Below are 17,454 nucleotides of genomic sequence, written 5' to 3'. Positions count from 1 at the left end.
TGCAACAGTGTGATGCAGTGGTGTGATGCAACGGTGTGATGCAATGGTGTGGTGTAAGGGTGTGGTGCAAAGGTTGGTGCAACGGTGTGGTGCAACGGTTTGGTGCAACGGTTGGTAAAACGATGTGATGCAATGGTGTGATGCAACAGTGTGGTGCAATAAGTGTCATGCAATGATGTGGTGTAATGGTGTGGTAATGGTGTGGTGCAACAGTGTGGTAAAGGTGTCATGTAACCAATGTAACGATGTGATGTAAGCGATGTAACAGTGTATTGTTATCTTGTGAGATTCCAGCTGATGATGTAACCTGTAAGTATATGTTGTAAATGTGCCATGTAGCCAATGTAACAAGAGATGTTACAACATCTTAGTCAACAGTAGTAGTTACCAACCAATGTATCTATATTGTCACTAAGAGAATTAGGCTGGGGACACAGGGATACTGATTTCAACAAGATCTCTCTCTGTGGTTAATTGGTTAGCAGTAGATGTTCTGAACAGCTGGCTTTAATCTCAAACATATTTTTGATTTGATTTCCAATTCAGCAACTCTGTCACTTCACCAAGCTGAAAGATGAAGGAATGGATATGGTTCATTTAGACACAAGTTCTGAATTAGTCCACAAGTTTAATCCATCCAGTAATGAACCTCAGTGCTCTACTGTAGAGGCAATGGTCTACACTCCTGGAAGTAAGCATTTAGTATTTAACAAAATTCTTGTTTTGTTTACTTTGAGCATGTGGGTGCGGTTTGTTGGACCATTATTATAGATCATCATTCAGTGCTTATTGAACATCTCATAACATTGTTAGTCATTAGCTAGAATGTTCAGGCTTCATCTCATAACATTGTTAGTCATTAGCTAGAATGTTCAGGCTTCATCTCATAACATTGTTAGTCAGTAGCTAGAATGTACAGGCTTCATCCCATAACATTGTTAGTCATTAGCTAGAATGTTCAGGCTTCATCTCATAACATTGTTAGTCATTAGCTAGAATGTTCAGGCTTCATCTCATAACATTGTTAGTCATTAGCTAGAATGTTCAGGCTTCATCTCATAACATTGTTAGTCATTAGCTAGAATGTTCAGGTTTCATCTCATAACATTGTTAGTCATTAGCTAGAATGTTCAGGCTTCATCTCATAACATTGTTAGTCATTAGCTTGAATGTTCAGGCTTCATCTCATAACATTGTTAGTCATTAGCTAGAATGTTCAGGCTTCATCTCATAACATTGTTAGTCATTAGCTAGAATGTTCAGGCTTCATCTCATAACATTGTTAGTCATTAGCTAGAACGTTCAGGCTTCATCTCATAACATTGTTAGTCATTAGCTAGAATGTTCAGGCTTCATCTCATAACATTGTTAGTCATTAGCTTGAATGTTCAGGCTTCATCTCATAACATTGTTAGTCATTAGCTAGAATGTTCAGGCTTCATCTCATAACATTGTTAGTCATTAGCTAGAATGTTCAGGCTTCATCTCATAACATTGTTAGTCATTAGCTAGAATGTTCAGGCTTCATCTCATAACATTGTTAGTCATTAGCTAGAATGTTCAGGCTTCATCTCATAACATTGTTAGTCATTAGCTAGAATAGAATGTTCAGGCTTCATCTCATAACATTGTTAGTCATTAGCTAGAATGTTCAGGTTTCATCTCATAACATTGTTAGTCATTATCTAGAATAGAATGTTCAGGCTTCATCTCATAACATTGTTAGTCATTAGCTTGAATGTTCAGGTTTCATCTCATAACATTGTTAGTCAGTAGCTAGAATAGAATGTTCAGGCTTCATCTCATAACATTGTTAGTCATTAGCTAGAATGTTCAGGTTTCATCTCATAACATTGTTAGTCATTAGCTAGAATGTTCAGGCTTCATCTCATAACATTGTTAGTCATTAGCTAGAATGTTCAGGCTTCATCTCATAACATTGTTAGTCATTAGCTTGAATGTTCAGGTTTCATCTCATAACATTGTTAGTCAGTAGCTAGAATAGAATGTTCAGGTTTCATCTCATAACATTGTTAGTCATTAGCTTGAATGTTCAGGCTTCATCTCATAACACTGTTAGTCATTAGCTAGAATGTACAGGCTTCATCTCATAACATTGTTAGTCAGTAGCTAGAATAGAATGTTCAGGTTTCATCTCATAACATTGTTAGTCATTAGCTAGAATGTTCAGGTTTCATCTCATAACATTGTTAGTCATTAGCTAGAATGTTCAGGCTTCATCTCATAACATTGTTAGTCATTAGCTTGAATGTTCAGGCTTCATCTCATAACATTGTTAGTGATTAGCTAGAATGTTCAGGCTTCATCTCATAACATTGTTAGTCATTAGCTTGAATGTTCAGGCTTCATCTCATAACACTGTTAGTCATTAGCTAGAATGTACAGGCTTCATCTCATAACATTGTTAGTCAGTAGCTAGAATAGAATGTTCAGGTTTCATCTCATAACATTGTTAGTCATTAGCTAGAATGTTCAGGCTTCATCTCATAACATTGTTAGTGATTAGCTAGAATGTTCAGGCTTCATCTCATAACATTGTTAGTCATTAGCTTGAATGTTCAGGCTTCATCTCATAACACTGTTAGTCATTAGCTAGAATGTACAGGCTTCATCTCATAACATTGTTAGTCAGTAGCTAGAATAGAATGTTCAGGTTTCATCTCATAACATTGTTAGTCATTAGCTAGAATGTTCAGGTTTCATCTCATAACATTGTTAGTCATTAGCTAGAATGTTCAGGCTTCATCTCATAACATTGTTAGTCATTAGCTAGAATGTTCAGGTTTCATCTCATAACATTGTTAGTCATTAGCTAGAATGTTCAGGCTTCATCTCATAACATTGTTAGTCATTAGCTAGAATGTTCAGGCTTCATCTCATAACATTGTTAGTCATTAGCTTGAATGTTCAGGCTTCATCTCATAACACTGTTAGTCATTAGCTAGAATGTACAGGCTTCATCTCATAACATTGTTAGTCATTAGCTTGAATGTTCAGGCTTCATCTCATAACATTGTTAGTCATTAGCTAGAATGTTCAGGCTTCATCTCATAACATTGTTAGTCATTAGCTAGAATGTTCAGGCTTCATCTCATAACATTGTTAGTCATTAGCTTGAATGTTCAGGCTTCATCTCATAACATTGTTAGTCATTAGCTAGAATGTTCAGGCTTCATCTCATAACATTGTTAGTCATTAGCTAGAATGTTCAGGCTTCATCTCATAACATTGTTAGTCATTAGCTTGAATGTTCAGGTTTCATCTCATAACATTGTTAGTCAGTAGCTAGAATAGAATGTTCAGGCTTCATCTCATAACATTGTTAGTCATTAGCTAGAATGTTCAGGTTTCATCTCATAACATTGTTAGTCATTAGCTAGAATGTTCAGGCTTCATCTCATAACATTGTTAGTCATTAGCTTGAATGTTCAGGCTTCATCTCATAACATTGTTAGTCATTAGCTAGAATGTACAGGCTTCATCTCATAACATTGTTAGTCAGTAGCTAGAATAGAATGTTCAGGTTTCATCTCATAACATTGTTAGTCATTAGCTAGAATGTTCAGGTTTCATCTCATAACATTGTTAGTCATTAGCTAGAATGTTCAGGCTTCATCTCATAACATTGTTAGTCATTAGCTAGAATGTTCAGGTTTCATCTCATAACATTGTTAGTCATTAGCTAGAATGTTCAGGCTTCATCTCATAACATTGTTAGTCATTAGCTAGAATGTTCAGGCTTCATCTCATAACATTGTTAGTCATTAGCTTGAATGTTCAGGCTTCATCTCATAACACTGTTAGTCATTAGCTAGAATGTTCAGGCTTCATCTCATAACATTGTTAGTCATTAGCTAGAATGTTCAGGCTTCATCTCATAACATTGTTAGTCATTAGCTAGAATGTTCAGGCTTCATCTCATAACATTGTTAGTCATTAGCTAGAATGTTCAGGCTTCATCTCATAACATTGTTAGTCATTAGCTAGAATGTTCAGGCTTCATCTCATAACATTGTTAGTCATTAGCTAGAATGTTCAGGCTTCATCTCATAACATTGTTAGTCATTAGCTTGAATGTTCAGGTTTCATCTCATAACATTGTTAGTCAGTAGCTAGAATAGAATGTTCAGGCTTCATCTCATAACATTGTTAGTCATTAGCTAGAATGTTCAGGTTTCATCTCATAACATTGTTAGTCATTAGCTTGAATGTTCAGGCTTCATCTCATAACATTGTTAGTCATTTGCTTGAATGTTCAGGCTTCATCTCATAACATTGTTAGTCATTAGCTTGAATGTTCAGGCTTCATCTCATAACATTGTTAGTCATTAGCTAGAATGTTCAGGCTTCATCTCATGACATTGTTAGTCATTAGCTTGAATGTTCAGGCTTCATCTCATGACATTGTTAGTCATTAGCTAGAATGTTCAGGCTTCATCTCATAACATTGTTAGTCATTAGCTAGAATGTTCAGGCTTCATCTCACGACATTGTTAGTCATTAGCTAGAATGTTCAGGCTTCATCTCATAACATTGTTAGTCATTAGCTAGAATAGAATGTTCAGGCTTCATCTCATAACATTGTTAGTCATTAGCTAGAATAGAATGTTCAGGCTTCATCTCATAACATTGTTAGTCATTAGCTAGAATGTTCAGGCTTCATCTCATAACATTGTTAGTCATTATCTAGAATGTTCAGGCTTCATCTCATAACATTGTTAGTCATTAGCTAGAATGTTCAGGCTTCATCTCATAACATTGTTAGTCATTAGCTAGAATGTTCAGGCTTCATCTCATAACATTGTTAGTCATTAGCTAGAATGTTCAGGCTTCATCTCATAACATTGTTAGTCATTAGCTAGAATGTTCAGGCTTCATCTCATAACATTGTTAGTCATTAGCTAGAATGTTCAGGCTTCATCTCATAACATTGTTAGTCATTAGCTTGAATGTTCAGGCTTCATCTCATAACATTGTTAGTCATTAGCTAGAATGTTCAGGCTTCATCTCATAACATTGTTAGTCATTAGCTAGAATGTTCAGGCTTCATCTCATAACATTGTTAGTCATTAGCTAGAATGTTCAGGCTTCATCTCATAACATTGTTAGTCATTAGCTAGAATGTTCAGGCTTCATCTCATAACATTGTTAGTCATTAGCTAGAATGTTCAGGCTTCATCTCATAACATTGTTAGTCATTAGCTAGAATGTTCAGGCTTCATCTCATAACATTGTTAGTCATTAGCTAGAATGTTCAGGCTTCATCTCATAACATTGTTAGTCATTAGCTAGAATGTTCAGGCTTCATCTCATAACATTGTTAGTCATTAGCTAGAATGTTCAGGCTTCATCTCATAACATTGTTAGTCATTAGCTAGAATGTTCAGGTTTCATCTCATAACATTGTTAGTCATTAGCTAGAATGTTCAGGCTTCATCTCATAACATTGTTAGTCATTAGCTAGAATGTTCAGGCTTCATCTCATAACATTGTTAGTCATTAGCTAGAATGTTCAGGCTTCATCTCATAACATTGTTAGTCATTAGCTAGAATGTTCAGGCTTCATCTCATAACACTGTTAGTCATTAGCTAGAATGTTCAGGCTTCATCTCATAACATTGTTAGTCATTAGCTAGAATGTTCAGGCTTCATCTCATAACATTGTTAGTCATTAGCTAGAATGTTCAGGCTTCATCTCATAACATTGTTAGTCATTAGCTAGAATGTTCAGGTTTCATCTCATAACATTGTTAGTCATTAGCTAGAATAGAATGTTCAGGCTTCATCTCATAACATTGTTAGTCAGTAACTAGAATAGAATGTTCAGGCTTCATTGCACATTTTCATTAAGTAAAGTTTCAAAAAGGTGGAAGTTACATGTGATTAATACTAATATGTAGATAAAGTGTCTCAGCAACAAATTGTATTTGCCTTCAAGTACTTGCTCTTTAAACCTCATTTGGTGAAAATTATATAAAACAACGTCTTAGTTTTATCAATCACACTCGGTACATTTGGTAAAATTGCCTGCAAAATGTGAATATATTATCTTCAAATGACACAGCCATATTTCCAGTTCCTAACCACTTCATTCCAGTATTTAGTTTGTATTCCATGTGAATACTGCCAATTATTTATTTCTTTAGTCCAAATGATACTCTTAGCTGGTAATATGCCTTAATAATAACATCTATGCTGATAGATATTATGTTAGAGATTCCTCAAGTTGTAATACGACAAACTAATAAAATAATTTGTTCTTGAGTATATTTGTGTGAATAGAGTTGTTACAGCCAGCCTCCTAAAAAGATTTAAAGCTATAATACACTTTAATTTACCTGGATTTAAATTTCCTCTCTTGTTGTTAATGCATTGTTATATAATAGTTTTCACTGAATGCATTCACAGAGTACATGAGCATTCATTTTTATTTGATAGATAGAAGCCAGACTGCAGATGAGGACACACCAAGGTTATGGTGTGCAATGGGTGAGGGGAGAATTAAAGTATTTGATGGCAGCAACTTTGGATTGGAGGAAGAAATAGTCATATCGCAAGAGAGAATTGTGAGTGATTGTAGCTAATTGTAGCAATGAATTCTAAGAATGAATAGCCCTATATCACAAAAGTGGACTGGGGGTGCTGGTAAATAACTGGTTCAGAATCATGACCTGTTTTAGTTTTTAGGTTTTTTTTTTTATCTGTAATAAACATTGATGTGATGATATGTTTCAACCTGTCTGATTTGCCCCAACATGGTTTTTAATTGCAGGTGAATTCAATCCATCTGTTTTAGCTAGACATGAGAGGTTAATAGTCGTCAGACTCATACAAGGATAAACCAAGTGGAAGTTACCATGTCTCTTATTTATGAATAGTATGTAAGATATCCTATGACTGTATCAACCTACAACATGGAACCTCTTGTTATTGATATTGTACATGAACCTGCATGCAAACATCTTGGTATGGATTAGGTATTGATTTTGTACATGAATTTGAAATCATACTGATATCTTCTTGATCAATCATTTGAGATGCATTTAAAGGGATAGAACAGAGACAAAAGACTCATTCTATGTTCTGAAATATTTAATACAAGTTTGGTCAAGTGATTACAGTATTCTTTACACAACAACTATCTGAAAACTTTCATCATTTACATTAACATGAAGGTGAGAGTATATAAAGCTTCTGTACTACATCAGTGTACTTGGTAACTATCCTCACAGAACTTGTGATTTGTTTTCTGTTTCAGTGCTGTCTTCTGTATGTGAGTGGTGAGCAGGTCTGGGCTGGATCTTTTAATGCCAGGATACACGTCATAGACACTCAGAGTTTCCAGGTCAAGATATTACTCGTTGATCACAAAGATATTGTCTCAGATATGATTTTATCAGAAGATAAAAGGTTGGTTTACATATTAAGTGATTGTCTGTAAACAGTGAATGAACACATATAGGCTTAAGTGTTAGTGTAGCATTAGCTGTGCTAATTAATTAAAGGACCTGTGAGATATCACAAATGAAGTTATGACAATTGATGGACAAATTAAGTCAATAAACAGCCTGCTCCATTGTCCAGGGTAATAATAGATTCAGCTCTGTCCCTCACAACCAGGCAAGGTGATTCTTTAATCCTCTGTTAACAGTAAACTATTTGAAGTGTTTACATTTGCCAATATAAACCTTCTCCCAACTTACATCAAACCAGGCCAGTACATATGCTTAAGATTTCAGTTGTATAATCTTTGTTTCCACAGAGTTGCATTCACTGCCAGTATGAATGGACAGATAATAACCTGGAATATTGAAACACTGGTGAAAGTTAGAGAATTCTGCCTGGAATTGAAGAAGAAAACCCTGAATGTTATCAAACACCATGATAACAAACTCTGGTGCTGTGAGTAAAGAACTTCTTTGTAATAGTTTTAAAGGCAGGTTTGCAACCTTCACATCTGGCAATGACTGTGTGTTTGAACAGGTCATTAATCATTTATGAATTTATCTTAGGACAATCTGGTTACCTTCCAAAAATGAAGTAGGTTTTCTGTTCAGTGATTTTATTATCTATATTGTTTATTAACGTTGACCACTGTTAAAAGACCATATATGACTATGATATCACATTGTATGCTTTCATCCAAAGGCACAAAATATGATGTCCAAGTAGTTACAGAAAATGGAGATGTCTTGTACTCCTTCACTCATCCTACAATTGACCAGCTGACCTCAGCTGTACTCTTTCAGACAATACTCATCATTGATGATCAGGTAAGTACAACCTATGAACATAGAACACAACAGTATCCTAGCCTAGTACCTATCTCAGCACCTATATCTGCACTCTGTCTATCTGCATGCGTCCATATCATCCACAACTGCACTCTATCTACCTGTATGCTACCGTAGCACAACAACTGCACTCTATCTACCTGTATGCTACCATAGCAACACAACTGCATTCTATCTACCTGTATGCTATTTTAGCACCACAACTGCACTCTATCTACCTGTATGCTACCATAGCAACACAACTGCATTCTATCTACCTGCATGCTACCATAACACCCACTACAGCACTCTATGTACCTGTATCACATAGTTACATCCACAACTGCACTCTATCTACCTGCATGCTACCATAACACCCACTACAGCACTCTATGTACCTGTATCACATAGTAACAACCACAACTGCACTCTATCTACCTGCATGCTACCATAACACCCACAACATCACTCTATGTACCTGTATCACATAGTAACACCCACAACTGCACTCTATCTACCTGCATGCTGCCATAACACCCACTACAGCACTCTATGTACCTGTATCACACAGTAACACCCACAACTGCACTCTATCTACCTGCATGCTGCCATAACACCCACAACAGCACTCTATGTACCTGTATCACACAGTAACATCCACAACTGCACTCTATCTACCTGCATGCTGCCATAACACCCACAACAGCACTCTATGTACCTGTATCACACAGTAACATCCACAACTGCACTCTATCTACCTGCATGCTGCCATAACACCCACAACATCACTCTATGTACCTGTATCACACAGTAACATCCACAACTGCACTCTATCTACCTGCATGCTGCCATAACACCCACAACATCACTCTATGTACCTGTATCACACAGTAACATCCACAACTGCACTCTATCTACCTGCATGCTGCCATAACACCCACAACATCACTATATGTACCTGTATCACACAGTAACATCCACAACTGCACTCTATCTACCTGCATGCTGCCATAACACCCACAACATCACTCTATGTACCTGTATCACACAGTAACATCCACAACTGCACTCTATCTACCTGCATGCTGCCATAACACCCACAACATCACTATATGTACCTGTATCACACAGTAACATCCACAACTGCACTCTATCTACCTGCATGCTGCCATAACACCCACAACATCACTCTATGTACCTGTATCACACAGTAACATCCACAACTGCACTCTATCTACCTGCATGCTACCATAACACCCACAACATCACTCTATGTACCTGTATCACACAGTAACATCCACAACTGCACTCTATCTACCTGCATGCTGCCATAACACCCACTACAGCACTCTATGTACCTGTATCACATAGTAACACCCACAACTGCACTCTATCTACCTGCATGCTGCCATAACACCCACTACAGCACTCTATGTACCTGTATCACATAGTAACACCCACAACTGCACTCTATCTACCTGCATGCTGCCATAACACCCACTACAGCACTCTATGTACCTGTATCACATAGTAACATCCACAACTGCACTCTATCTACCTGCATGCTACCATAACACCCACAACAGCACTCTATGTACCTGTATCACATAGTAACATCCACAACTGCACTCTATCTACCTGCATGCTACCATAACACCCACAACATCACTCTATGTACCTGTATCACATAGTAACATCCACAACTGCACTCTATCTACCTGCATGCTACCATAACACCCACAACATCACTCTATGTACCTGTATCACATAGTAACATCCACAACTGCACTCTATCTACCTGCATGCTACAATAACACCCACAACATCACTCTATGTACCTGTATCACATAGTAACATCCACAACTGCACTCTATCTACCTGCATGCTACAATAACACCCACAACATCACTCTATGTACCTGTATCACATAGTAACATCCACAACTGCACTCTATATCTACCTGCATGCTACCATAACACCCACATCATCACTCTATGTACCTGTATCACATAGTAACATCCACAACTGCACTCTATCTAACTGCATGCTGCCATTACACCCACTACAGCACTCTATGTACCTGTATCACATAGTAACATCCACAACTGCACTCTATCTACCTGCATGCTACCATAACACCCACAACATCACTCTATGTACCTGTATCACATAGTAACAACCACAACAGCACTCTATCTACCTGCATGCTGCCATAACACCCACTACAGCACTCTATGTACCTGTATCACATAGTAACAACCACAACTGCACTCTATCTACCTGCATGCTGCCATAACACCCACTACAGCACTCTATGTAACCTGTATCACATAGTAACACCCACAACTGCACTCTATCTACCTGCATGCTGCCATAACACCCACTACAGCACTCTATGTACCTGTATCACATAGTAACATCCACAACTGCACTCTATCTACCTGCATGCTGCCATAACACCCACTACAGCACTCTATGTAACCTGTATCACATAGTAACACCCACAACTGCACTCTATCTACCTGCATGCTGCCATAACACCCACTACAGCACTCTATGTACCTGTATCACATAGTAACACCCACAACTGCACTCTATCTACCTGTATGCTGCCATAACACCCACTACAGCACTCTATGTACCTGTATCACATAGTAACACCCACAACTGCACTCTATCTACCTGCATGCTGCCATAACACCCACTACAGCACTCTATGTACCTGTATCACATAGTAACAACCACAACTGCACTCTATCTACCTGTATACTACCGTAGCACCACAACTGCACTCTATCTACCTGTATGCTATCATGTCACTCTTACCTGTCTTAGCCCCACAACTGCACTCTAACTACCTGCCATCTATGGCATTATAGTCTTGGTACCACTGACCTTTGTTTTTTCATTCCAGCTTTGGGCTGGATGCAACAGACAAGGCCAGCTAGTTTGTTGGAACACATCAACGTTTGCACTTTTAGATGTCATAGACATTGAGAATTGCAACGGCATAAGCAAACTGGAAGCTGTACACAGTCGGGTAAGTCTTCAAGTTTGTATTTACTGTACATATCATGTTATGTCTTTTATACAGAGACAAGAGAATTAGTATTGGAAAGAACCAAGTGTGTATGACCATCTGTGAAATTTAAAAACATGCAGAACAAGCTGTGATTGCTTAACTGGGTTCCCAAGTTGGTACATAAAGTTCTAACTATCACTACTTAATGTTACTCTCAGATACTCTGGCCAAGGTTATACACAAAATTGTGCGCCCATCTCAATCCATGCATTTAAGAGATGTATCTGGTGCTACAAACTACATTAGCTATAAACCAGTTAGGCCCCCTCAAAAACATTTGTGTCCCACAGATTTAATCAATTTGCTTTATGGTTTTGGGAATTTCATGGTCTGAATTAGCAGATTACAGTTTAAGGCTTGTTAACTTTATATTTAGTTTTTTTTTTTAGTGGTCACATAAGATACCAGAAGGCTGCCCCTTGCGAATGAAAGAGCAACCCATTTCAAATCAGAGAATGAATTTTAAATGCTGAAATCTCTGCTGGATTAATTGGTGTTAGGTACATTTATCATATGATTCTCTGTTCCTTCATCCTGTATGAGTAAAGCTGCAATGAAAGGTAATTTGATAAATGACAGATTGGAGCGATACCATATAGTCCATTCAATGATCTCTACATCCACACATTTATAGAACTTTCCTATCTTGTATTATATAAGTGTGGGACAGCAAAAATCATTAATCATGTGGTTACACCCTTATGGGACAACAGATGGAGATGTTTTGTTATTTAGGCTTCTGGCCCTAAATTACTAAAGTTTTTGTAAGATCTGGACATTTTTTGGATATTTATGACACAGCTTTGTAATATAAGCAAGCTATATTCTGGTGTTATGAAGTTGCTCAGAATCAAGGCAATTATTCCCCCACCATGTTTTCCTTCTCGTGGTGAACTTGTCTAGATTATTAGTGAAGCACGACAATATTTCACTAAAATGTCACCAATTCCTCTAAATGACAGGTTTGGGCTTGCAGCAAGAAAGGCAAAATCCACCTCTTTGATGTCACAACAAGAAAACAGAAGAAAACTCTGGACGGCCATGAAGATGCTATTAGGTCAATTTGCTTAGCTGAAGAAAGATATGTGATGACAGGAGCAGGCAGTTCAGATGGCAAAGTTGCCATCTGGAGGGCTAAATTTGTGATGACATGATGGGAAAGTTGCCATCTGGAGGGCTACATTTGTGATGACATGATGGGAGAGTTGCCATCTGGATGGCTAAATTTGTGATGACATGATGGGAAAGTTGCCATCTGGAGGGCTAAATGTGTGATGTCATGATGGGAAAGTTGCCATCTGGAGGGCTAAATTTGTGATGACATGATGGGAAAGTTGTCATCTGGAGGGCTAAATTTGTGATGACATGATGGGAAAGTTGCCATCTGGAGGGCTAAATTTGTGATGACATGATGGGAAAGTTGCCATCTGGATGGCTAAATGTGTGATGTCATGATGGGAAAGTTGTCATCTGGAGGGCTAAATTTGTGATGACATGATGGGAAAGTTGCCATCTGGAGGGCTAAATTTGTGATGACATGATGGCAAAGTTGCCATCTGGATGGCTAAATGTGTGATGTCATGATGGGAAAGTTGCCATCTGGAGGGCTAAATTTGTGATGACATGATGGGAAAGTTGCCATCTGGAGGGCTAAATTTGTGATGACATGATGGGAAAGTTGCCATCTGGAGGGCTAAATTTGTGATGACATGATGGGAAAGTTGCCATCTGGAGGGCTAAATTTGTGATGACATGAAGAATAACCAGGATGTAATAAACAATGTAAAGAAATGAAGCGTCCAATTAAAACACTCCGGTGTGTTTGTGTACAATAGTAGCTACAGTATCATGAGACACAGAGAAGTCATATAAACAACAAACATATTATTGTCTAACAAGTTTTGCACTCTTGCAAATCTATCATTCTTATGAATAAATTACAGTATTAAACATTATCAGTGAACCTTCTTAACAATAGTAGCAGTATTTTAGGGCAACATGAATAATTAGCATTTGAAAAGAAACAATGTTACAGTTTGAACATGGAGCGGATTTTGGAATGTATTATTAAACACAGAGCCGATATTTGAATGGATCTTAAAATTGTTTGTATATATTTGGCAAAAATAGTAGCAAAGTAGTTGGATTTTGGGTAATGATGACATTTTAAGATACAGTATACAGTAACTCTATACAATATACATATATTTTGGCAACTCTAGAGTCTTAAGTCTTTAATTGGGGTTATGAAGTTTTGTGGAGTTATTTGTACCGTAAGGTGTAAACGACAAAGGCAGCTGTACAGGGAAAACTTTTTACCGTAAAGTGTAAAAAAGGAAGATATTTTAGTCTAATTTTGTATATTTATATTTGAGAATTACTCCTGTAAGATGTGGAAGGATAGGTTACAGAGTAAGGTTTACATTGAAGCTGCACTATGAAAGATAAGGTGTAGTATTTATCTCTTGCCTTGTACAAAGTGTACAACATGCAATGTACAGAATAATTACTTGCAATGGATCCCACCAGTGGCTGTTCCTTTGACTGTTAGTCTAATGCTTTTCTCATATGCATGGTGCAAAACTATAAAAAATGGAGGATTGGAACTTATATTAATTTAAAGGAATATTAAATGTAGGTATTTATACATACTGTTGCACAGTTTGAACAAATATCTCAGGGACTTTGGACAAAGAGCTTTTAAAAGTTGCAAATGTATTAAGCCAGTATTGATCAAGATTGTGAGTTGAGTATTATTGACTACAATGTTTGAAGTTTTATAGATTAACAAAAGTTAAATCCATAATCATATCATTACAGATTTCTTGCACAGAATTTGAATTATTTAGTTAGAATGATTTATAAAGAAACAATGTAAAGAGGCTGATGGCCGCATTTCTCGACACACTAATATGAGTTGAAAAGAATAATTGCATGCATTTCAAAAGCAGAAATGCTGTGAGGTGTTATGCTGATGTAAGGTGTTGGATTTGTTCAGTTAAAATATCAAAGCAATCAAATCAATATGAAAAGCTATTGAAAAATGTAAAGTTAAAATAAGATGCCAGGTCTTCGTTCAGCCAGGAGACAAAATTGATGCACAAGATGGCTAGAGGGTTTCAATGTTAATTTATTGACACAATTTCACAAGTGTATCACAAATAAACCACTGAGACTACTACACAACTCTTGCTTGTAAGTTTCTCTCAGGTTAGTGTAATAAGAGAAACAGTCTATACTGCTATGAGTCTAAAGGCCCGGTAAAACTACAGCGATATTTTATCGGAATACGGTCCAATTTTTCCGATTTTAGGCCGAAGAGTGAGGTTTTTGGTAGTGAATGTAATGAATGCAGTGGAATATTCGAATACCAAGTCCAAATCTGAGGGGTTCTGGAACGGACTACCTTCTGAAGTGACGTCACATCGAAAAATGATAAAATCGGAAGAGAAATCGGATAGCTATCCGATAAAAGGAAACGGAGCCAATATCAAAAGTTAGGAGGGGGCTATTCCACATCGGAATGGCTCAACAGATAGCAAATCAGGTCCTTTATCACTGTGGCTAGAAGACCCAAACGAAAAACTGGCTGTTTCGATTCCTCTGGGAAAATCAGATAGTATTCCGATAAAAAATCTGTATAGTGTGACCGGGCCTTAAGGAGGACAATCCTTTACAGATATGAATGGCAATGAAAGAATGGCATTAAAGCAGTAAAACACTTGTAATTCTGTAAACATAACTGTCCTATCCACCTAATGCTGCTTCTTGCTAATTGTATTATTCGGGGATGAAGCCAAGGGTAACCTATATGCCAGTGTTAGGTAACTTGCATCCGTAACAAAGAATTGGATTCACATATTCAGCCCAAACTGTATGGACTGTGGCCACTGATGATAATCCAGTATTCTATCTTGTTACAAATCCACTCTCACTTCTTATTAACACTCATTCTGGAAACATTCAGCACTGACTTAACACTTAGTCATGTACCTGCAGATAATTACCCACTCAGTGACACCACATCATCATGTGTCTGGAGTTATCAATCCTCTCTGTCATTAAACACTTAGTCCTGTACCTGCAGATAATTACCCACTCAGTGTCACACCATATCATCATGTGTCTGGAGTTATCAATCCTCTCTCAGTCATTTAACACTTAGTCCTGTACCTGCAAATAAATACCCACTCAGTGTCACACCACATCATCATGTGTCTGGAGTTATCAATCCTCTCTCAGTCATTTAACACTTAGTTCTGTACCTGCAGATAATTACCCACTCAGTGTCACACCACATCATCATGTGTCTGGAGTTATCAATCCTCTCTCACTCATTTAGCACTTAGTCCTGTACCAGCAGATAATTACCCACTCAGTGTCACACCACATCATCATGTGTCTGGAGTTATCAATCCTCTCTCAGTCATTTAACACTTAGTCCTGTAGATAATTACCCACTCTGTCACACCACATCATCATGTGTCTGGAGTAATCAATCCTCTCTCAGTCATTTAACACTTAGTCATTTTGAACACCATAGCCAAGGGCTGGATAGCTCAGCTGAGTTTGTAGTTATATACACATGAAGTGCCAGATTACTTTTGAACACCACAGCCAAGGGCTGGATAGCTCAGCTGAGTTTGTAGTTATATACACATGAAGTGCCAGATTACTTTTGAACACCACAGCCAAGGGCCGGATAGCTCAGCTGAGTTTGTAGTTATATACACATGAAGTGCCAGATTACTTTTGAACACCACAGCCAAGGGCCAAATAGCTCAGCTGAGTTTGTAGTTATATACACATGAAGTGCCAGATTACTTTTGAACACCACAGCCAAGGGCCGAATAGCTCAGCTGAGTTTGTAGTTATATACACATGAAGTGCCAGATTACTTTTGAACACCACAGCCAAGGGCTGGATAGCTCAGCTGAGTTTGTAGTTAGATACACATGAAGTGCCAGATTACTTTTGAACACCACAGCCAAGGGCTGGATAGCTCAGCTGAGTTTGTAGTTAGATACACATGAAGTGCCAGATTATTTTTGAACACCACAGCCAAGGGCTGGATAGCTCAGGTGAGTTTGTAGTTAGATACACATGAAGTGCCAGATTACTTTTGAATACCACAGCCAAGGGCTGGATAGCTCAGCTGAGTTTGTAGTTAGATACACATGAAGTGCCAGATTACTTTTGAACACCACAGCCAAGGACTGGATAGCTCAGCTGAGTTTGTAGTTATATACACATGAAGTGCCAGATTTCTTTTGAGATTAGTTACACATTATTCAAGGTACTATGGCTATATCTAACTTGGACCCTCAGCAAAGAAATAGCTATATACAAGGGCGGGAAATATCAGTTGTTAGAGCACAGTTTTTGGATCTTAAGGCCATTAAATTGCAAACCCTTTCTAGCCACACATTTCTTCAATTGCTGTTCTAGGATCAGAAACATTATACATCAGCAGTTTAAGTCTAACATGTAATGTTAATGTATTTGAGCTATGAGCAACACAGCAACTCACTAATCAGCTAATAAAATAAATGACTATTGTATTTAACATATTTATCTACAACAATATCAGTAAAACAAAGAATACATACTCATTGCACGTATATGGAAATAACTCTTATCATAGTCCAGTTTAAACTTGATATGAATAGAGAAACTAGTTTGTAAATTTGTGGTGTTTTAGCTAGGTGTAGCTAAATATATATACCACTTACTTGTAAATTTATCATTTACCCAACTTTAGCTTCATCCCCCCCCCAAAAGACATCATTTACTGCATTAAGTGATACCTTGCCCTAGTAAGTGGCATTGATTGTATTAGTCCCAGCAATATCAGGCTAACAACAGTTAATATTTTAAGCATATTAAACATAACATTGTGATTTCACAACTTTAGCAATTAGTGTAGATAGCATACACAACAAGTAATTCTATTCTGTAGATCTTCACAAGTATGTGATCCATACCAAACTGGCTTGAACTATGTCAGAAATGCATCCACACTACTAAGCAGGACCTCAGACATTGGATTCTGTGCTGTGTACATCACCAACAAGGTGG

General features: G+C 37.5%; 1 protein-coding gene across 1 annotated transcript in view; it reads left to right on the top strand.

Annotated features, from left to right (window-relative positions):
* Positions 1–17,149, top strand: part of LOC139985011 (DENN domain-containing protein 3-like) — a 47,790-nt gene extending 30,641 nt beyond the window's left edge. Inside the window, exons 19-25 of the mRNA XM_071999189.1 lie at positions 547–691; positions 6,460–6,587; positions 7,280–7,431; positions 7,784–7,923; positions 8,170–8,294; positions 11,209–11,334; positions 12,339–17,149. Coding sequence (XP_071855290.1) covers positions 547–691; positions 6,460–6,587; positions 7,280–7,431; positions 7,784–7,923; positions 8,170–8,294; positions 11,209–11,334; positions 12,339–12,530 — 1,008 coding nt within the window. The 3' untranslated portion in view covers positions 12,531–17,149. The remainder of the gene's footprint in view (positions 1–546; positions 692–6,459; positions 6,588–7,279; positions 7,432–7,783; positions 7,924–8,169; positions 8,295–11,208; positions 11,335–12,338) is intronic.
* Positions 17,150–17,454: the final 305 nt, after the last annotated feature.

The sequence above is a fragment of the Apostichopus japonicus genome, chromosome 17 (genome assembly GCF_037975245.1).
Source record: "Apostichopus japonicus isolate 1M-3 chromosome 17, ASM3797524v1, whole genome shotgun sequence".
NCBI classification, from domain to species: Eukaryota; Metazoa; Echinodermata; class Holothuroidea; order Aspidochirotida; family Stichopodidae; genus Apostichopus; species Apostichopus japonicus.
The sequence above is the reverse complement of the archived record's forward strand: the minus strand, read 5'-3'. Positions and strand labels throughout refer to the sequence as shown.